The sequence below is a fragment of the Eschrichtius robustus genome, chromosome 16 (genome assembly GCF_028021215.1).
Source record: "Eschrichtius robustus isolate mEscRob2 chromosome 16, mEscRob2.pri, whole genome shotgun sequence".
In the NCBI taxonomy this organism is placed as follows: Eukaryota; Metazoa; Chordata; class Mammalia; order Artiodactyla; family Eschrichtiidae; genus Eschrichtius; species Eschrichtius robustus.
In genome coordinates this window covers 77,428,211-77,450,223 of record NC_090839.1, presented here as the reverse complement: position 1 = coordinate 77,450,223, position 22,013 = coordinate 77,428,211, and the positions used below count along the sequence as shown (strand labels likewise).

Genomic DNA, 22,013 nt, shown 5'->3' with positions numbered 1-22,013 from the left:
TCGGCCCCGCCCCCTCTGGGATGACTGGAGCATGCGCACGGGATATCGTCCCTTCCCCACCCGAGGGAAAGGCGGAGGTCGGAAGCAGCAGGGCCCCGAACGGAAGCAAAATTGCCAGGACGTGAGAACCCGCCCACTTCGCCGGAACTATCGCATCTTCAAACGGAAAGCTAGTTGCCAAAAGGGGTGAGAATGCGTCATTGGTATGTAATCTGAGAGGCCCCTCATCTCACATCACCCCACGGTGCACCCCTCCTCGCGTCACGTGACCGGCCCGGTCCCAGCCTCTCAGACCACAGAACGTGACGCTTCGACTGTCACATGTCTCGGTTCTGTCAACTACGTCTCTGGAACACCTATCTCCCCACGACGTCCTCGGCACCCCGGTGCCCGAGTTACCTCCCTTCAGCCCCCACGCGGCGGGGAGGGGGCGCTGACTATCCCCAGAGGCAGTGGGTGGTAGGACCTTGGCTGAATTCGGCTTTATTTCTTTTGGGTCCGGGAGTGTTGGGCAGACGACTTAGAATTTGGAGCTGTCCACATGATGAGACCTTGAAATTCAGAAAAGAAAAAGATCCAGCATCAGAGAGTTGCAGGGTTTTGTAGGCAGAGCATCTGGGGGTGGGAAGTGACCTCACCCGAGGCAGAAATCTCTTCTCCCGCATACTCCTGGCACAGCTTCTGACAGGTGGGCGGCTGGCGCCCGGCTTGAACGCTGCAGTCCCGCTGCACTCACCACCTTCTGAGCAGCGACACCATTTCAGGGTAGCTCAGGCTGAGAAAAGAGTCTATTATATTGAGCAGCATGTCACTTAGACCGCCCCCCCAGACCCCCACCTTGCACCGGAGTCTACCCTCTGGAGCCCACAAAAAAATTCCACATTATAGTGGCCTGTGAGCTCTTGAGGTGAGGGCATGACTGTAGGGTTCTCACCAGAATCCCAGCACCTAGTTCAGTACCCAGCACATAGTGGACCCTCAGTAAATATTTGTGGACAGAATCTTAGCCTTTCATATAACTGAAGATGAAGCTTATGGTTCCCTAGTCTTCTCTTTTAGGCTTCAGGCTGTCACGGTGACACTTCCCTAACCCTAGCCCTGTAGACATTCATTCATTCAGTGGATATTTATTGGGAATTTACTATGGGCCAGACACTGTTCTAGGGCTGGAGATACATGAGGGCGTAACAGACAAGAATGCCTTGCACTTTTGGAACCTACATTCTATAGGAGGAGGCCCCAAGGCCACTGAGTGAGTCTCAGCATAGCCAGGATGAATATTAGTTCTCCTGGATCCCAGGGTTCTTTCCAGGGAGTTATATGAAGGTCAAGCAAGGGAAGGAAGGGCCCCTCTCTATTATGTCCTAGTAAGGAAATCTAGATTATTATTATTATTTTTTTTTTTTTGGCCACGCTGTGCAGCATGCAGGATCTTAGTTCCCAGGGATCGAACCCATGCCCTCTGCAGTGGAAGCCAGGGAAGTCCCAAGGAAACCTAGATTTCTGTGACTGAGTTGCTGTGGACTTCAGAAAAGTCACTTCTTATCTCAGGGCCTTGATCTCCCATCTCTACAATGGATGGCAATAGGGGGATGGGGAGATAGTCTTTATGGGTATTCCCTGCTCTAAAGTTCAATGATAGTGAAACTGTCAAGTGCTGTATCACTCTATGTGAGGGGCTTTGATCCTTCTCCTCTTCCCTTTAGAATTTGGCTCGTCTGGGGTTGGGAATGAAGGAGTGAAGATGGTGCTGCTCTGATCAACCCACAGGGGGAATGAAGGGTTAGAGGCTTAAATGAAGGGTTCGGGAGGCCAAGCCCTGCCCGCGGATTTCCCTGGAAATCATGAGGAAGAATTGCTCTGCTCTTGGGTCTTTCCTATTGGCCTCTGCCTCCCTGCCCCCCTCCTTTCTTTCCCTCTGTCTCTGTCTCTAGTCTCTCTCTGTCTCTCTGAGTGGTACGGTGGAAGGGTTTTGGACATCTGACCTTTAGTCCTGTCTTAAATAATTCATTGCTCCTCCGTGGGCCTTAATTTCTCCATTTGACAACTTGGTCTGGTCATTTCTGTTTTGCCTAAGGTAAGAATTGAGCAATATCAGGTGAGGTAAGGAAGGATATGAAAGGGTCTTGCAAAAGCCCCCCTCTGCAGGCTTTTACTACTGTGGATTCCAGGTCTCTCTGGGCCCACCAGTCCCACCTGCCTCTCTCTGTTTCTCAGCCTTTTGATGACTTGCCTTCTTGGTTCCAGCTATGATCTGGATTTGTTGGTGCCTTTGTTAAATTACCCAGGATTATGATAGTCATCATTTTATTTGTGGTCTCTGGATGGGATCACAGGGCTATGGGATGGTGACTTAAGGTCATACATAGGAGGCTGGGCTCAAAGCCCCATGGAGTGGTGTGTGGAGGAGCTGGGGAGCAGAGGCCATCTAGAGGGAATGGCTCTGGGGATGGAGCTTTCCAGAGCTGAGCCCATATCTCTGTTTCATGGTCCTTTTTGACTCCTCTCAGGCCCTCTGAGCAGCCTTGAAGGGTGCATTAACTATATTGGGCCTCGAATGTGTGGGTGTTGGGGGGTATTTTCCTCTCAGTCTGTGTGAAGGTCAAACCCTACTTGATCTTTTTTTTTTTTTAATTTTATTTTGGCTGTGCGGGCTCTTCGTTGCGGTGCACGGGCTTCTCTAGTTGTGGTGCTTGGGCTCTAGAGCGCGTGGGGTCAGTAGTTGCAGCGTGCAGGCTTCTCTCTACTTGCAGCACACAGGCTTAGTTGCCCCACAGCATGTGGGATCTTAGTTCCCCCACCAGGGATTGAACCCGCGTCCCCTGCATTGGAAGGCGGATCCTTAACTGCTGGACCACCAGGGAAGTCCCAAACCCTACTTGATCTTGATGCTTGGCAGCTTGTCCTGTCCCCTCCATCTGCGGGTCCATCTACCAACAGTGGAACCAGATGACCTGGGCTGGAATCCCAGCTCATTCACTTGCTGTATAACCCTGTAAGGCAAGCTACTTAACCTCTCTATGTTAACTCAGTTTCCTCATTTGAAAAATGGGAACCATAACAGTACCAATCTCATAGGGTTGCCGTAAGGATTCAATGAAATGATACATGTGTAAAGTGAAAGAACAGTATCTGGTATTAAGTGCTAGCTAAGTGTTTGCTGCCGTCATATGACGGTGATGATCACGATTGTCACTCTGATGATGTCAGCAGCCCCAGTGTCTCTGCCAGGGTTTCCACGCTGCTGCTCGTCTTCCTTCCCCTTTCCATCTCCTGAGCCCTACTGTGCGCCAGATCCTAGGCTAGCTGTCTTGCCAACTCCTGCCCATCTCTCGTGTCTCCTCTTGGATCTAACACACCATATATTTTGCTAATTTATTCTATATATTGTCTGCCTCCACCCCTCCTCTCCACCCTACTAGAATGTAAGCTCCATGAGGACAGGGATTTTCACCTGCACTATTCATTGCCGTGTCCCCAGTGCCTACAACAGTGCCTGGCACATAGTAGCTGGTCAATAAGTATTCACGAAGGAATGAAATTATTTCTTTTTAATTTAATAGTTACCTAGCATTCACTATGTGCCAGGTACCAATACTAGTACTTTATAAATATTTACTCATTTCATCCTCATATCAATTCTGTGAGAAAGTACTATTATTGTCCTCATTTTACAGAGGAGGAAACTGAGGCACAGAGATGTTAAGTAATTTGCCCAAAGTTACACACTAGTAAATGCAAGGGCCAGGATTTGGAACCAGAAAGGAAGCTCCAGACTCTATGCTCTTTTTTTTTTTTTTTTTTTTATTTATTTATTTTTGGCTGCTTTGGGTCTTCGTTGCTGCGCGGGCTTACTCTAGTTGCAGTGAGCAGGGGCTACTCTTCATTGCGGTGCGCGGGCTTCTCAATGCAGTGGCTTCTCTTGTTGCAGAGCACGGGCTCTAGGTGAGCGGGCTTCAGTAGTTGTGGCACGCAGGCTCAGTAGTTGTGGCGCACAGGCATAGTTGCTCCGCGGCATGTGGGATCTTCCCGGACCAGGGCTCGAACCCGTGTCCCCTGCATTGGCAGACGATTTTTTTTTAATTTTATTTATTTATTTATGGCTGTGTTGGGTCTTCGTTTCTATGCGAGGGCTTTCTCCAGTTGCAGCAAGCGGGGGCCACTCTTCATCGCGGTGCACGGGCCTCTCACTATCGCGGCCTCTCTTGTTGCGGAGCACAGGCTCCAGACGCGCAGGCTCAGTAATTGTGGCTCACAGGCCTAGTTGCTCTGTGGCATGTGGGATCTTCCCAGACCAGGGCTCGAACCCGTGTCCCCTACATTGGCAGGCAGATTCTCAACCACTGTGCCACCAGGGAAGCCCGGCAGGCGGATTCTTAACCACTGCGCCACCAGGGAAGCCCCAGACTCTATGCTCTTAACCAGTACACTAGGATCCAAGGAAAACGCCAGCCAGGGATGGCTCCCTGTGTTCCATCCACCTTTGGGGAGTTGCTGCCACCTATTGATGCTCTGTTTTGGATCATCTGTGGGGGGAGGAGGGGGCCGACTGCAAGACTGAGCCTCCTTCCTTCCCCCATCACAGGGTCTCTCTTCCACACCTGTTGGGTTGGGGCGGACTGCCGGGGAGGTTGTTGGTCCTCCTCCCATTCCCTGTTTGCCGTCTCCCCAGGAACCAAAGATGTCCATGCATGTATTACATAAAGGGCTTCTCTTCACCCTACAGATATCTCTGAGGCTGGTTTTGTGCCCAAGCCCCAGGGGCTACAGAGATGAAGCCCACACAGCTCTCTCTTCATGATGTGTCTTGAGCCTTACCTTGATCACTCCCTAGAGAGCCATCTGAGAACCTCCCTTCTTTAAACTCTACACGCATTCTCGTGGCTTTAACTGACATCCGTATTTGGCTCCCAAGCCCACATCTTCAGCCCCCAATTTTCTCGTAAGCTCTAGACCCCTGAATCCACTTGCCTCCTGGACATCCCCTCCTCCCCTCCTGGAGGTCCCATGAATGTCTTAAACTCACCGTGTCCCAAACACCATGCATCGTCTCCCCCTGAGAATCTCCTAAACCAGCTTCTGTTCCTCCTGTTTCCTCTCCATGTGGATGACACCAGGTCACCCATGCCATAACCTTGGCCTTGAACTTCATTCTAAAGGTGATGCTTCACACAACTTGTCAGGATAACCTCCATAAAAATACTAGAAGAGGGCTTCCCTGGTGGTGCAGTGGTTAAAGAATCCGCCTGCCAATGCAGGGGACGCAGGTTCAAGCCCTGGTCCAGGAAGATCCCACATGCTGCGGAGCATCTAAGCCTGTGCGCCACAACTACTGAGCCTGCACTCTACAGCCCGCGAGCCGCAACTACTGAGCCCACGTGCCACAACTACTGAAGCCCATGCGCCTAGAGCCCGTGCTCCACAACAAGAGAAGCCACCACAGTGAGAAGCCCGCGCACCGCAACGAAGAGTAGCCCCCGCTCGCCGCAACTAGAGAAAACCCGCGCACAGCAAAAAAAACCCAACACAGCCAAAATTTTAAAAATTTAAAAAATAAAATAAAATACTAGAAGAAAATATGGGCAAAATTCTTTATAATTCTTAGAGTGAGGAAGGCCTTTCCAACTACAACTCAAAATTCAGAAACTATACTCAATATTTTGTAATAACCTATAAGGGAAAAAAATCTGAAAAAAAAAAGATATATATGTATGTATAACTGAATCACTTTGCTGTTCACCTGAAACTAACACAACTTTGTAAATCAACCAAACTTCAGTAAAAAAAATAAAAATAAAAGCACATTACCAATGGATATGAAAAATTCAGAAACTATAAAATAAAAGATTAATATATTGTCTACGGGAAAAAATTCTGCATGGCAAAAAAAGTCAAAGAAAAATCAAAGGACAATAAACTGGGAAAAAATATTTGCAATCCTTATCATATACAAAGGGCTAATCTCCCTACTATTTAAAGAGCTCCCATATATCGATAAGAAAGACCAACAGTTCAATTAAAAAAATGGGCAAAGAACATGACAGATCACAAAAAGACAATAAAGACAAACAAATATGCAGATGTTCATCTTTGCACATAATAAAAGAGGTGAAAATTAAGATAATACTGAGATATTATTTTTTAATTTATTGCACCAGCAAAATTCATATATTTTTTTTTTCTTCTTCTATTTTTTTTTTTTGGCCACACTGCGCAGCTTGTGGGATCCCAGTTCCCCGACCAGTGATAGAACCTGTGCCCCCTGCAGTGGAAGTGCAGAGTCTTAACCACTGGACCGCCAGGGAAGTCCAGCAAAATCCATATGTTTGACAACATAGTCTTTTGGCAAAACTGTGGGGAAACAGGGACTTTCACTCATTGGTGGGGCTGCAAAATGATACGACCCAGACCATAGTTATCAAACTTCTGAATGTATATATTGTTTCTGAATTCTGAATGCATATATTGTGTCTCCAGATTCTAAGAATGGCTGGGTGGTTTTTCTGCCCATCTTACCTTACATTACTCAGCAGCGGTCAGCTTGCCCCTTGGCTGGAGTTGGATGGCCCACGATGACCTCTCTCACACTTACATGTCTGGGACCTAAGCTCTGATGGTCCAGTTGACCAGGATGGCTGAGCCACTCTCTCTCTATGGTATTTCATCCTGGGTTTCTTCATAGCATAGTGGCCTCAGAGTTCCAAGAGGGTGAGAGTAGAAGCTGCAAGGTCTCTTGAGGCCCTCCGGCACAACATTACTTGCACCATATTCTATTAGTCAAAGCAAGTCAAGTCCATATGGGCTGCAAAGGGTGAAGAAATGGAATTTTAATTCACCAGATCTGCACATGTGTGAAATGACACATACATCAATGTTATTCATTGGATATCGTTTGCAGTACATCTGAAACTTGTCCATTAGCGAGTATGCACCCATCAAAAAGAATGAAGATATTCATTATGTATAAATATGAAAACATTTCAAAATATATTGTTAGTTAAATGTTAGAGTGAGTGTATCATGCTACTGTTGTATAAGAAAAAAAGTGTGTGTGTGAGTGTGTGTGTGTGCGCGTGGGCATATGTACGTGTTTTTCCTGGAACCTCATAAAGAAATCCTGGAAAGTTGTGCGTAAACAAATAGAAGTGGTTCCTGTGGGTGGTTTGTGAGACTAAGGTAGTGAGTACAATCGTTAGAGTAAGAATTTTCACTGGAAACCTTTTGTATAATTTAGTTTTTGGACCATGTGAAAGTATTATTTATTTTTATTTATTTGTTTTATTTATTTATTTTTGGCTGCATTGGGTCTTTGTTGCTGCACGCGGGCTTTCTCTAGTTGCAGTGAGTGGGGGCTACTCTTCCTTGCGGTGCTTCTCATTGCGGTGCTTCTCACTGCAGTGGCTTCTCTTGTTGCAGAGCACGTGCTCTCAGCGCACGGGCTTCAGTAGTTGTGGCACACGGGCTCAGTAGTTGTGGCTTGTGGGCTGTAGAGCGCAGGCTCAGTAGTTGTGGTGCATGGGGTTAGTTGCTCCGTGGCATGTGGGATCTTCCCAGACCAGGGCTCGAACCCGTGTCCCCTGCATTGGCAGGCGGATTCTTAACCACTGAGCCACCAGGGAAGCCCAGTATTATTTATTTTAAATAATTATGTCAAAGAAAGAATGGTAAAGGCATACCTTTGAATAATTTTAAGCAAAGGAATATGTCTTAGCTTGGGCTGCTCTAGCAAAATACCATATACTTGGTGGCTTAAACAACAGACATTTATTTCTCACAGTTCTGGAGGCTGGAAAGTCCAAGGTCAAGGTGCCAACAGAGGGAATTCCCTGGCGGTCCAGTGGTTAGGACTCTGCGCTCTCACTGCCCAGGGCCAGGGTTCGATACCTGGTTGGGGAACTGAGATCTCACAAGCAGCGTGGCGCAGCCAAAAAAAAAAAAGTGCCAACAGATTTAATTCTTGGTAAGGGCTCTCTTCCTAGCTTGTACTCACTGTGTCTTCACATGGCAGAAAGAGAAAGTTCTGCTGTCTCTTCCTTTTCTTATAAGGGCACTAATCCCATCAGGGGCTCCACCCTCATGAGCTGATCTAAACCTAATTATCTCCCAAAGGCCTCATCTTCTGCTACCATTACATTGGGAATTAGGGCTTCAAAATATGAATTTTGGGGGGACACAGACAGCCAGCCCCTAATAGAACACCATGATCAAACTTTAATTTTACAGAGATACCCTCTGGTAGCCATGTGCAAGGTCACCACAGATGACTGTGCCAGTGTGCACTACACAAGGCATCACACAAAAGGGCCACCAAGTACATGTAGACACCATGTATTTGAACATTTATTACAACAGTTATCTGACAGATGGAGGTAGAGTGTCCTGGGAAAGGACACCTTTCTCTATTTGCGCAAGGGTGCAGTAAGTATTGACTATAGTGAAGGTTGGTTGGGAGATCAGTTAGGAATCAGGCCAAAAATAATGAGGCCTGAAGTTAGGGATGCAACATTCACTAAAGAGACAGAATCTATCAGACACAGTTGCAGATTGGAAGGGATGGTGTGGGAGGAGGAGGGTCCTAGAGCACTCCTCAGTCTCTGGCCCTTGCTGTATGTGGAGGCAAGTTTGCGGGAATAAGAGAAATACCTTAAAATAAATTGCCATTATAAATCATAGCAACAAACTATTAGGAAATGTAAAAACGCCATTTACAGAAATATATGATGCCTGGGACTTCCCTGGTGGTCCAGTGGCTAAGACTCCACGCTCCCAATGTAGGGAACCCAGGTTCAATCCCTGGTCAGGGAACTAGATCCCGCGGGCCACAACTAAAAAGATCCCACATGCCACAAAGAAAGTCCTGCACGCGGCAATGAAAATCCCACATGCCACGATGAAGACCCAGCACGGCCAAATAAATAAATAAATATTTTTAAAAAAGAAATATATGGTGCCTAAATAAATCTTTTAAGAATATGTCAATGGCCTTTATGAGAGAACATTTTTAAATTTTATTGAAAGACTTTAAAGAAGTCCTAAACTAATGGCTAGATATACCACGTACGTGGATAGGAAGACTCAATATTATAACGCCATCGGTTCTCCCAAAACACATCTACAAAGTCAGTGCCATGATCTAGTCTCTGCTGCGTGATGTTGACTCTGGTTTTGATGGAGAGAAGGGCTAGAATGAGCCCACTGGGAGGCAGATACCAGTTGATCAGGAGAATGTTTCAGTAGTTCAGGATTTCTGCCTGGTTTGAATCCTAGCTCCTGTCTCGAGTAAGTTACTTAAACTCTTTTACTTCAGTTTCCTTATCTGTAAATGGAGATAATAATAACAGTAATCCCAGATGGTTTTTGTGAAGATTAAATGAATTAACACGTATAAGACACTTAAACAGGGACTCCCCTGGTGGCCCAGGGGTTAAGACTCAGCCCTTTCAATGCAGAGGGCCCGGGTTCGATCCCTTGTCAGGGAACTAAAATCCTACATCCTGTGTGGTGTAGCCAAAAAAATTAAAAAACAAACAAAAACACTTAAACAGAGCTTGACACATGATAAGCACTATGTAAGTTATTAACATTATATTCACTTTTGGGTTCAGGATGATTTTAACAGACAGTAGGAACAGTGTGGAGAGGGATGTGTGACTAAATTCCAGGGCCTTAATGAATATAACCTGAGCACTGGATTTGAGGGGTGGAGGAACAGGAAGGGGCACACACCAGAATAACAGTGCTTTTCCACATCTGCTTGAATTGAGATTTCTCAAGTTTATAAATGGCTTTCATGCTCGTTTTCTCAGTAAATCCTCATGCTGTGCCTGAAGGGTAAGGATTAGAGCCCATTTTACAGATTTGGAAACTAGGGCTTAGAGAAGTTAGGTAAGTGGCTCCATGGGGACAGGTTGACGTTTGTTTTGCCCTCTTCTGTGTCTGTAGCCACAGAGCATAGTCCTGGCACAAAGAGCAGGGCCTCAATAAATACTGGTTAATGGATGAATAGGTCAAATGGGTATTCCTTCTTTTGTTCCTGAGCAAGCAGGTGTGATAGGTCCTGTGCCAGGTACCATGGGGAGGCAGAGATTAATCAGATGGGGTCCTTGAATATGAGGCACTCGGAGTCCAATGGGTTGTTAAGCTGCATTTAAATTTTGCTACCTGAAGCACTGAGTCTTCCTTGAAGGATAGGTGCTCTGGGAAGTAACCCAAGCCCATTACAAAAATAAACCTTTGTTGTATTAAATCACTGAGATTTGGGAGATACTTGTTATGTAGCATAACCTAGCGTTAGCCTTGCCTATCTGATATACTGTGGTTCCCAAACTTGACTGAAAATAAGAATTGCCAGAGGTAATTGCTAAAAACCCAGATCTACTGACTCAGAATTTCCAAGGAAGAGACCTGGTCATCTGTATTTGTAACAGGCTTGCCCTCCAGCTTCGGAAGGGTCAAGAAAGACTCCTGCAGCTCACCTTGAAAGGAAGAGTAGGAGTTGGACTTGGAGATGGGAGAGGGAAAGGTATTCCAAGGGTCAGGAACAACATGAAGAAAGGCATGGAGGTGGGGAGACGCAGGAACTACCTTGGGACCAGGATCTGTTACATGGGGAATGGTGGTACGTGCTAAAGTGGGAAGTCAGGTGAGAAAGTCTGAGTTTTATCTCATCAGCAGCGGGGAACTGGAGAGGTTTTCTGAGCAGGGGCTGGCCTGGTGATATTGATGCTCTAGAAAGGCCACTCAGGCAGGGAGACTGCATAGGAGGCTGGTGTGTGGTCCAGGCAACCCACCTCACATTGTTATTGAGTGGACTTTAAGTGATCATGGATGTATTGAGCTCAAAATCACTGACCCGTGAGACGGATTACCATTGTCATCACATCGTGTGTGCCTATGTGTCCTTAGAGCCGCAGCCAGATTTGAATTGTGCATCTTTCACACATTCACTCATTTAATGAATATTTACTTTTTTGTTTTGTTTTTTTTCATTTAACTAATATTTATTGAGCACCTACTATGTGCCAGGTGCCATAGTGCCACTGGAGAACCAGCAATGGACAAAGCAAGCAAAAACCCCTGCCTTGAAGACCTGAATAAACACTTCTCCAAACAGGATATACAGATTGCCAACAGGCACATAAAAAGATGCTCAACATCACTATCATCAGGGAAACGCAAATCAAAACCACCATGAGATATCACCTCACACCTGTCAGAATGGCCATCATCAAAAAGAACACTAATAGCAAATGTTGGCGAGGATGTGGAGAAAAGAGAACCCTCGTACACTGTTGGTGAGAATGTAAATTGCTGCAGCCACTGCAGAAAACGGTATGGAGGTTTCTCAAAAAACTAAAAATAGAACTACCATATGACCCAGCAATTCCACTCCTTGGTATATTTCCAAACAACAACAACAACAACAATTTAAAAAAACTAATTCAAAAAGATAATTGCACCCCAATGTTCACAGCAGCATTGTTTACAATTACCAAGATATGGAAGCAAACTAAGTGTCCACCAACAAATGAGTGGATAAAGAATATGTGGTATATACACACACACACACAACAGAATACTACTCAGCCATAAAAAATAATGAAATTTTGTCATTTGCAAAAATATGGATGGACTTGGAGGGTATTATGCTAAGTGAAATAAGTCGGGCAGAGGAAGACAAATACTGTATATATCACTTATATGTAGAATCTGGAAAAATACAACAAACTAGTGAATATAACAAAAAAGAAGCAGACTCACAGTTATAGAGAACAAACTAGTGATTACCAGTGGGGAGAGGAAGGGGGAGGGGCAATATAGGGGTAGGGGATTAAGAGGTACAAACTATTATGTGTAAGATGACTAAGCTATGAGGATATATTGTACAACATAGGGAATATAGCCAATATTTTATAATGACTACAAATGGAGTATAACCTTTAAAAATTGTGAATCTCTATAGTGTACACCCATAACTTATACTGTACATCAATTATATTTCAATTTTTAGAAAATCCCTGCATTCATGGAACTTATTTTCTTTGTCTTTATGCTGGGATAAAGGTGTGAGGGAATATGCCATTCATTCATTCATCTCTTCATTCAGATTTTTAGTGAATGTCTACTTTGTGCCTCACCTCGTGTTAGTTGCTGGGGAGAAGCAGAAATGAGTCAGCCCTATGGGACTCCCATGGGAGTCTAGTGGTTAGGACTCCGTGCTTCCACTGCAGGGGGCATGGGTTCCATCCCTGGTGGGGGAAGTAAGATCCCACAAGTCGCGGGTCGGCCAAAAAAAAAAAAGAAATGAGTCTAGTGTGGAAGCAGACTCAGCCCACGGCTCATGAGGCTGTCAGCCTGGACTGCTGGCAGAGGCTTGAACTGGGTCCTGAAGGATGAGAAGCCTGACTATCAATGAAGGGACGAAACAGCGTACCGGGCGGAGGAAAAGACACAGCAAAAGACTCCAAGGTGTTTGGCGTCCATGATTCCTTGGTGTCGTTAAGGCCTGGGGTCCATGGAACAGGGAGGGAAGTGATAGGAGAGATGAGGTGATGGGGACCAAATGCCAGAGCAGCTATTGAGTGTAATCCGGGAAGTTGTGGGGCGTTGACTTTGTTGATGTAGGGGACTGATATTATCTCATTTCTTTGGGGGGGTAATCACACTAGCACCTGGGTAGAAAACTGGACGTGAAGGAAAAGGGCTGCAGGCGGGAAGACCAGAAAGGAGGCTGTTCTTTCTTTCTTTCTTTCTTTCTTTCTTTCTTTTTTGGCCATGCCGCACGGCTTGCAGAATCTTAGTTCCCCAATCAGGGATTGAACCCCGGGCCATGGCAGTGAAAGTGCCAAGTCCTAACCAACCACTGGACGGCCAGGGAATTCCCCAAAAGGAGGCTGTTCTGATGGCCCAGGTCAGTTACCCCTAGACTGACCAGGGGTGGTGGGGATGGAGGGGGCCCAGGAGACAGCTCTGGATTTGGCAGTTGAGGGAGGGGCTAGAACCTTGTGGTCTTACAAGAATGAGCTTTGTAATCAAGAGATGCAGGCAAGAGCCCCAGACCTGTCCTTTACTAAATGTTATTTAACCATTCCAAGCCTGTTTCCTGATCTGGACACTTGGGATAATAGCAGTAGCTGTCCTGAGGTTGGAAGGATTATGGGGGCTACTCAGTGGAGCACCAGGGACTTGGCGGATGCTCGGAACATGGTAGCATTCTTTGGATGGGGGAGGGAGCCAAGGACAGCTTTCTGTGTGCTTTGAGTGACTGGGTGGACGGAGATGCCCTCTTTGATGGAGAGCACTTTGGGGGAAGGCGAGGCCACCACAGTCTTTGTGGTCAACGTCAAAGCCCTGGCCTCGCTTACGATAGTTATGGATCCACACGTCTCCGAGTGCATCTTTGGTCTCTGTTCTTGGTGCTCAGCTCAGTGCTCAGGCATACAGCAGGTACTGCCCTTGAGGAGCAGGGCCTGGCTTGCAGGTATAGATGTGGATATTGCAGGCATGTAGGCACGGCTGAACCTGGGGAGGTGACAGGGTAAAAAAAGAAGAGAAACTGGGAGGGGGCCCCGGAAACCCTGCTGCTGCGGGGAAGTGGAAGAAAGGGGGGTGGGCGGTCTGGAAGGAGGCTGGGAAACAACATCCAGAGTTTGGAGGGGGAGGCATGGGAGGCAGGAGGCAGGTGGGAGCCAAGGTGGGAAGGATTTCAAGAAGAGAGGGGTCATCAGTGTCGTATATCCTCCGATCACGGAGGATAAGGCCTGGCAAGTGGTCCATGGATTCGGCATAGAGGAGGTCACTGGGTAACTTGGCAGAAGCAGGTTCAAGTCCTGTTGGAGGCCAAAGCCCCATTGCAGGGGTAGAGGACTTGATGTGACGTTAAGACGTGGAGATGGGAAGAGGTGAGGCAGGCATTAAGGAGAGGGATGCAGGGTACTTGGACCCTCGGGGGGACCAGAACTCCCCTCCCAATAAGGACAAATTTTGTTTTGACAGTCAGAGCCATCTAAAGATAGGCCAGGAGGTCCCCTGAGGTGGTGAGCACCCTGTCCCTGGAGGGAGACAAGCAGAGCTCTGTGACCCACACTGTCCGGGGACTCTCACACTTAGAGTGGGGAAGGCTGTGCAAAAAAACAAGCCCCATGTCCTTCTCAGCTAGGCTTGGCCGATTCCTTGCATCACAAAAGCCACCTAGAGGGTCACTCTTGCTATTTCTAGTGTCCAAAGAGCCTCCCGCAGGGACACACACACAGAGGTGGTCGTGCACAGACTCACACAGATACTCCCAAACACAAACTATAAAATCTGTCTATATCTCCTGGTGTAAAGGGGTCCACAGCACCTCTCCCCAGGCTATTCCCTTAATTCATTCCCTTACCCCTTCTTTCTGCCATTCCACCGTCACCCCCGTCCCACAGCAGCATCTCTGTGCCTCCAGCCACATCTCCTCCGTCTCTCCGCATCTCTCCCTCTTTCTGTGGCTCTGCCCTCCCCCACCCCCTCTAGGCCTCTCCAGTCTCCCTCCCTCCTGGGTCCCCCTCCCCGGACTACAAGCCCCAGGCGCCCCCAGCCCGGGGCGCTGCGCATGCCCCCTGCTCCCCGCCCCCTCCCGGTTCCCCCCTCCCTCCCTTCCTCCTTACCTCCCTCCTCCCCCCTCCCCCGCGCTTCAGCTCCCGCATCCCTCCATCCAAGCCTGTGCCGCAGCCGCATCGCCACCGCAGCCCCGGCAGAGCCGAGCCAGGCCCAGGCCCCTGCCCCTGCCCGGCCCTCAGCCCGCCGCCCCTCACCCCGCCCCCACCCGCGGGCCCCCCTACAGCGGCCTCGGCGCCCCCCCGCCGGCGCCCCCAGACTCAGGACTCCAGCACCGAGGCAGGAGGCAGGGAGCAGAGGAGAGGCAGGAGAACGAGGAGGAGGAGGAGGAGGAGCCGTCGCAGGATGAAGGATCGGACTCAGGAGCTGCGGAGTGTGAGCTTGGGGGTGGGGAAAATGGGGGGGCGGGACCCCAGTATTTGGGGAGCGCGTGGGGGTGGAGTGGGGGAGGTGCTGGGACGTGGGGGCAGATGATGAGACTGGAGGTTGGTGGCAGGGGCACCCCAATATGTGAAGGCACCTGATGTCTCCAATGAACCTGCATTTTAGGGACAGTGGCTAGAAGGGTTTGGAGGCCATTAAGGCACAAGGGGGCAGGAGAGGTCTCAGGGGCCCTGGACACCCTACATTCCCAGGAGGACCCTGGGGTCTAATCGGGGGATGGGAAAGAGTGAGTGTGGGAGAGAATTGGAGGGTGCTGTCATCCGCTGGGCAGATTTGCTGAATTAGAAGGATGTGGGCAGTTCCTGGGCCAGGCTGAGCCCAGTGAGACCCAGATTTGGAGGCTGCTGTGGGGAAGGACACACGCTGGGACTGACTGAGATGCCAGCACCTGGCAGTGAATGAAGTGTGTGTGTGTTGCTCTCCGTAGGGAGGGGGCACCTCTCAGAGACTAGGAGGGACTAGGGGTGGCCTCTGGAGGTAGCCAGAGGGCTGGGGCCTGAGATAGGGTGACCCCAGAGGTGGGAGAGGGGGTTGCAGGGGGACAGGGAGGAGGTTCCACGCACAGGGCCATGGAATTGGGCTGTATGACAGAGATTGTGCTCCACTGGGGAGAACTGGGGCATCCTAAACTGCCAGGGGCAGGCTGACGTGGGCCTCTGGTCTGCAGGCCTGAAGAGGCCCGGCTCCAGGAGTCGGGCCAGGCAGTTAGTTGTGTTTGGGTGACGGGGGAGGAGGGTGGCACTGGTGTCTGCAGTGAAGGCTGCTATTTGGAGGGGCTGGGGAGTGGGGGCTTGATAAGAGTGGCTTCTGGGCCTGGGGGGATGCGGTGGCGTGGAGGGTTGTAGACATGACCTGGGGCCCCGAGGAGGCAGAGCTGACAGCCTGCTGTGGGGTTATGTTAATAAAGTACTAGACCCAACTGATGTAGCCTGACACACTTCACCAGCAGCCTATTGGTTATTACCCTGGGGTTGTTATCCCATTTGACAGATGAGGAGATTGAGGTTCAGCAATGGGCAGGAACTTGCCCAAGGTCACCAAGCAAGTGGCTGGGAAGATCAGACAGGAATCTGGGTTTCCCGTCTGGCAAGTTGACATGCGTCTCTGCTTTTTTAGCCTTTGAAAGAGAAGTCTCAATCCTGGGGGTAAAAAGCTCTGTCTTTGGAGAGCCCCCTGGATTTAGGGGTGGGTAACCTGCTTACGGAAAGACAAGAGGAAGGGCCTTAGAGGCAAGTGACTGTTGTCTCTGGGAGAGGTGGGTTGGCAGGTGGGAAGGAAGGAGGAACTGGTGGTTGGGGGAGGGAATTTTGAAGGTTTATTTTTTTTAATTAAACTTTGAGTGAATATACGCTTAGGCATCAGGTGATAAAAATAAGCAACACTCATGTGCCAGGCACTGTTCTAAGTGTTTTATACATATTAACTCATTTCGATCCTCACAGCAACCCTAGGAGACTGGTACTAGTATTATCCCATTTTATAGATAAGAAAACTGAGGCCCAGAGAGGTTAAGTAACTTGACCAAAATCACACAGCTAATTAAAGGCAGGCAGGCAGGCTGACTCCAGTGTTGGTGCTCTTAACTCCCCTTCTCTCCCCGTTTTCATCCAAAGCAGGTTGCCATCCATAATCTCATTAGACCCTCACCTGGTAAGGTAGGGAGACTGGGAGACTACTTCATTTTATAGTGAAGGAAACCGAGGCCCAGTGGTTGAAACTTGCCCAAGGTCACACAGCTAGCAAGTGAGTAGCCCGGATTTGAACCCAGATCCACTGCTGCCAAGACTATGCCATGACTCCAAAATCCCAAGAAATGGAAAGTGGGTCAGGGTGAGGTGGTGGTGGAATTGTGGTGTGATTAGAGAGAGGGGGAGGGAAAAGGCGAAGACAGGGGTACAGGGAAGGCAGGGGATGGGAGTCCTCATCTGAGTGGATCAGGGACCCCCTGCCCAGAGGGGAGGAATCCTGTCTGCTGGGGCTGCTGGGGGCAGCAGATGGGGGAGGTGGGAGGTGGGGTGGAGGGGCAGAGGGGGCTGAGTGAATGCTGATGGCTCTGGTGTTAGTCACGGCTCAGGGAAACTGGAGATTTGGGAGGGCATGTGTGGGGCGGAAAAAAAAGCTTCCAGATACAGGGAGTACGGGGGTCTCCCTGCCAGAGTTGAGAATGAGGAAGCTGGGAGGCAGGAGAGACTGGGCAGGGTGTGGGAGGCCTGGGAAAGGGGTCTCTGAGAGCCTGAGAGGGATGGAAAGGCGGTGATGGGTGGGGATGTCAGCCCAGGGGGCCTGATTGTCTTTTTCCAACAGTACTTTGAGTTCCCGAGGGGTTCTCACATCTGTTCATCACATAGCTGTCAAGGGCACAGATTTGGGAGTCAGACTGTCTGGGTTCAAATCCTAGCTTTGCTACTTCCTGTGTGACCTTGGGTAAGTTGCTTAACCTCTCTGGTCCTCACTTTCTTCATGTGTGTATTGAGAGTAATAACGGGACCTGCTTCAGAGGGCTGTCCTGAGGATTGAAATTATGCTGGAAGCGCCTAGAAGGAGGCCTGGTGCTCAGCATTGCTCCATGAGAGTTTTTTTATTCCACAGGTGACTCATTTATTTCTCTTGAGTCTCACATCAGCCCCCTGAGATGGGCAAGATGGGACCCCTAATTTATTGGAGTAAATTGAGGGCCACAGCGGTAACCTGACTTGCCTAAGGTCATACAGCTGTTAACGGCGGAGCCAGGGTTGAACCAGGGTTTTCTGTTTCCAGTTCACCAGGCACTTTTGGTTGGCAACTGGGAGGCACTGGGCTGGAGCGGAGGCTGCGGTGGGGAGTCAGTTGGCTGGATGGGTGTCCCAGGGTCCAAGAAATGGGTGCAGAGATGGGGCTGAAGAGGAGAGCAAGGGAGCAAGTGAGGTGGAGAGGAAGGTTGCGGAGAGAGAGAAGCCACAAGGGGACGCGTTGTGGGCTGGAGCCTGAGATGCGGCTGTGGAGTGGGAAGGCAGGAGTGGGGGTGGATGGGAGACTGGGAAGTGGGTGGGGGGAGGCCTGAGGTGAGGGAGGCTGGAATTTGAGGGCGGGTGGAAATGGAGGCTGTTCTAGGACAAGTCATGCACCCTGCGGGCAGGGACTGGGTCCCAGGTGTAGCCCTCAGGTATAGGATAGGCACAATAGGCGCTTTAGAAATGCAGAAGGAAAGGGCAGCCTCGTGTTTGAGGAGAGCGGGCACGGACCAGGAGAACCCTGGTTGATGCGTTGGTATCCCCCAGCTGCGTGGGGCTTGTTTCTGCCATTCAGACACATCACGTTCCCCCTGCTTGAGGGCCTTTGCACTTGCTGGTCCCTCTGAATGCTGTTCTCTCTGCCTGGACACTGTTCCCTCTGCCTTGAATTCTATGTCCTCCAGACTGTGGTGCAGTTAACTCCTCAGGCCTTAGCTCAGATGTCAAGCCCCTCCCGAAAGGCCCTCCCTGATGCCCATTTCTCTCTATCACACCTCCTGCTTTATCTCCCTCTTGCTAAGTAGCATCACCTGAAATTGTCTTGTTCATTTTCCATTGTCTGTCTCCCTCCCCTGGAATGTCAGCTCCTTGGAGGCAGGACCCCTTCCTGTCTTGTTCACCACTGTATTCTCCGCAGCAGCCAGAAGAGAACTGGACACTGATCAGAGATATTTGTCAGATGACTGAAGGACTCAGTGGGGCAGAGGGAGGGTGAGGAAGGGAGTCGGTCGGGGAAGGCAGGGAAGGCGGAGGAGAGAGGTTGGGGTGGGAGGACTGGGCTGGATGCTGGGAGCGAGCAGAGGCCTGGGTCAGGGAGACAGATGGACAGAAGCAGGGGGTGCGGTGGAGAGAGGCTGCTGCCTCTAGATCAAAGGATGCTCATGCCCCTGAGAAGCAGGTGTGAGCACGTGTGTGTTGTCTGCGTGGGCATGCATGTGTGTTACACACACACATACACATACACGCGCGCGCGCACACACACACACATACACGCGCGCGCACACACACACATACACACACGCACACACACACACATATATTCTGTGACTTTTTTTTAAAATTTTATTTATTTATTTGTTTATTTATTTTTTGGCTGTGTTGGGTCTTAGTTTCTGTGCGAGGGCTTTCTCTAGTTGCGGCAAGCGGGGGCCACTCTTCATCGCGGTGCGGGGGCCTCTCACTGTCGCGGCCTCTCTTGTTGCGGAGCACAAGCTCCAGACGTGCAGGCTCAGTAGTTGTGGCTCACGGGCCCAGTTGCTCCGCGGCATGTGGGATCCTCCCAGACCAGGGCTCGAACCCGTGTCCCCTGCATTGGCAGGCAGACTCTCAACCACTGCGCCACCAGGGAAGCCCTGTGACTTTCCTTTTTTTTTTTTTGACCGCACCACGCGGCATGCTGGGATCTTAGTTCCCCTACCAGGGATCAAACCCGCAGCCCCTGCATTGGAAGCATGGATTCCCAACCACTGGACCGCCAGGGAAGTCCCCACTCTCTGACTTTTCTATCACCCAATTCCAGTCTCTTTCCACCTCTGTTTTAGTCACCCTCTCGTTTGTCTCTGTTGATTTCCTGGCTCACGTTGTCCCGCTCCCTCCATCCACGCATCTGTCTATGTTGTCTCCCCGCCACTGACACTCCTATGAAGACCTCCGGTGTCTCTGATGGGGAAGGACTGAAGCTAGAGGCTTGAATCTGATGCCCCCTCTCCCCAGGGCAGTTCCAGAAGGTGCCCAGGGCCTCCACGGTCTCCCATTTCATCCTCCTGAGCGCTCGAGGAGCTGGCAAGCCGTAAAGAGCAGCGTGCCTGGGTTCCAATCCAGCACCATCGTGTCAGCACCCCACCAACTGTATGATCGTAGGCAAATTACTCAATCTCTCTCTGCCTCATCCATCAGAGGGGAATAAGAAGAGTATCTACTTCATGGAGTGAGTGGCTGTAAGGATTAAATGAGAAATGCAAAGCACTTGTAACAGAGCCTGACGCATGGTAATTGCTACCTACTTGTCGGGTATATATGATTCTTACTTTCTTCATTTCGCACAGGAGGAAACTGAGGCTTGAATTGTCCATAAAGTGGATGGGAGCACATTTGGTCATCTTTTCTGAGGTAGTCTCATTTGCCCTCAGCCTGTTTTCTTTTAGGCTGGCCAGCTTCTTCCAGAAATGGAAGCCGTGTTCATTATGAAATACACACACCTCAGAGCAGGGAGGGCCCGCCCACTTCACAGATAAGCCGGGGCCCAGAGAGGGTCTGACAGTCACACAGCAAGTCAAATGGAGGCTAGAACAGCTGGCTTCCTGTCTGGGCTCTTCCTTGCAGCCTGGCACATCTTACTGGTATTCTGTCCCAGCCACAGGAGTTCAGTGGTACTGAGGGCACAGCAGAGCAGACTCTTTAGGGGCCAGGAAGGAATAGAGAGACAGAAGGGAAAGAGCCTGAGATTTAGCACCAGGACAATTCAGGTCCCACCTCTGGCCTTACTTCCTGTGAAGGCTTAGGCAGGGTCAGGCAACCTCTCTGAGCCTGTTTCCTCATCTGTAACATGGGAGAGGCAGTGGGTAACAGCCAAGCCTCCCTGAGCACTTATTCTCTCAGGCAGCATCAGGCATTTTTACTGCCTCGTCTCTCTGGCTCCTTCTGCCCACCATTTAGGGAGGACTTTCTCGCCATTCAGCAAATGCAGAGACTGAAACTCAGAGGGAAGAAGGCGTGTGGCCTTCCAGCTGCTGACCTGGGCAAGCTGGTTAGCCTCTCTGTGACTCAGTTTCCCTATCTATAGAAGGCAGCTATTGTAAGAATGAAATGGATAAATAAACACAGTATGCTTTACAATGGTGCCCAGCACGTCATCAAATGCTGTGTAAATGTTTTCCACAATTATAGTTATGTTGACCAATGGTCCTTACAGAGTTTTAATGAAGATTAAATGAGATAACAAGAATGCAAGACCTAGGCCAAAGGTGCTATCACACGCTAGTATTTTGCTAGGTTTTCGGGGCGCAGAGCCTCGCCCAGATTGTGCCTTGTCAGGAGGGGACCTGAGAAGGGAAATCTCTGGTGGCAGAGTGGCCAGTAGGAGGCAGCCTGGTCTCAAGCCTCAGAAGGGGCTATGGGAGGGACTTCCCTGGTGGTCCAGTGGTTAAGACTCCACGCTCCCAATGCAGGGGGCACAGGTTTGTCCCTGGTCAGGGAACTAAGATCCCACATGCTGCACAGCGAGGCCAAAAAGAAAAAAAAAAAAAAGAAAGAAAGAAAGGAGGGGCTATGGGAGGAGGCATGTCTTAGATGTCTTTGATTTCCTGGCCCCTTTCAGCCTGGGTGCCCTTGAGCAAGTCCATTTCCTCTTCCCCCTCAGACCTCCCGTTCCCCTCGTCTGTGAAATGGGGACAGCTTTTCTCGAGGGCTGTGGTAGTGAGGATCAGAAGAGATTATAGATGTAAAAGTGTCTGTCAACTGGAGAGGATTTTAGCTGTCAGCTGTCTGTAGTTATTACACCAACTAAGTCATCCTTGGGCACTCTACCTTTCCTCCTCTCTCAAGGGCAAGTAAACAGGCAGCCAGGGATGCCCCAGGGCAGAATCAGGGATCTGGCCCTGGGAACCAAAGGAGAGAGGGAGAGAAATGAGGCTTGAGGAAGTCTAAAGTCAGCCTGGGGAGGGGAAAGAGAGAACAGGAAAATTCCCAGATACCTGGGCCAGCGAGAGGCCTCATGACCTGTGGGCAGCCAAGCTGAGGGCCAAGTGCTTGAAGGCAGAGAAGGGACAGAGGCGGTGGTGGCGGTGTGGGTGGGTAAATCCCTTGTGTGTCTCTGAGCCCTGGGGGGTGGAGGGCTGAGCAGCTGCAGGTTGGCTCTAGGGGAAGGGGAACCTCGTGAGGCACATGGGAGGCCGGTGGGTCCTCAGAGATGAGCCGAGCGTCCCAGAGCCTCATGGAGCCAAGGTCTATTGGTGTGGTTCCAGAAGCCAGAGGTCCCATCAGGGTCCCCAA

General features: G+C 49.8%; 1 protein-coding gene across 6 annotated transcripts in view; it reads left to right on the top strand.

Annotated features, from left to right (window-relative positions):
* The first annotated feature begins 70 nt into the window (after nucleotides 1–70).
* Nucleotides 71–22,013, top strand: part of STX1B (syntaxin 1B) — a 33,546-nt gene continuing 11,603 nt past the window's right edge. For 4 of the 6 annotated variants that reach the window (XM_068565478.1, XM_068565477.1, XM_068565475.1 and 1 more), the window contains exon 1: nucleotides 14,896–14,964. In XM_068565478.1, coding sequence (XP_068421579.1) covers nucleotides 14,935–14,964 — 30 coding nt within the window. In that variant the 5' untranslated portion in view covers nucleotides 14,896–14,934. Of the gene's footprint in view, nucleotides 204–14,895; nucleotides 14,965–22,013 lie in introns of those variants that run through there. The other 2 variants (XM_068565479.1, XM_068565480.1) reach the window with 2 other exon arrangements.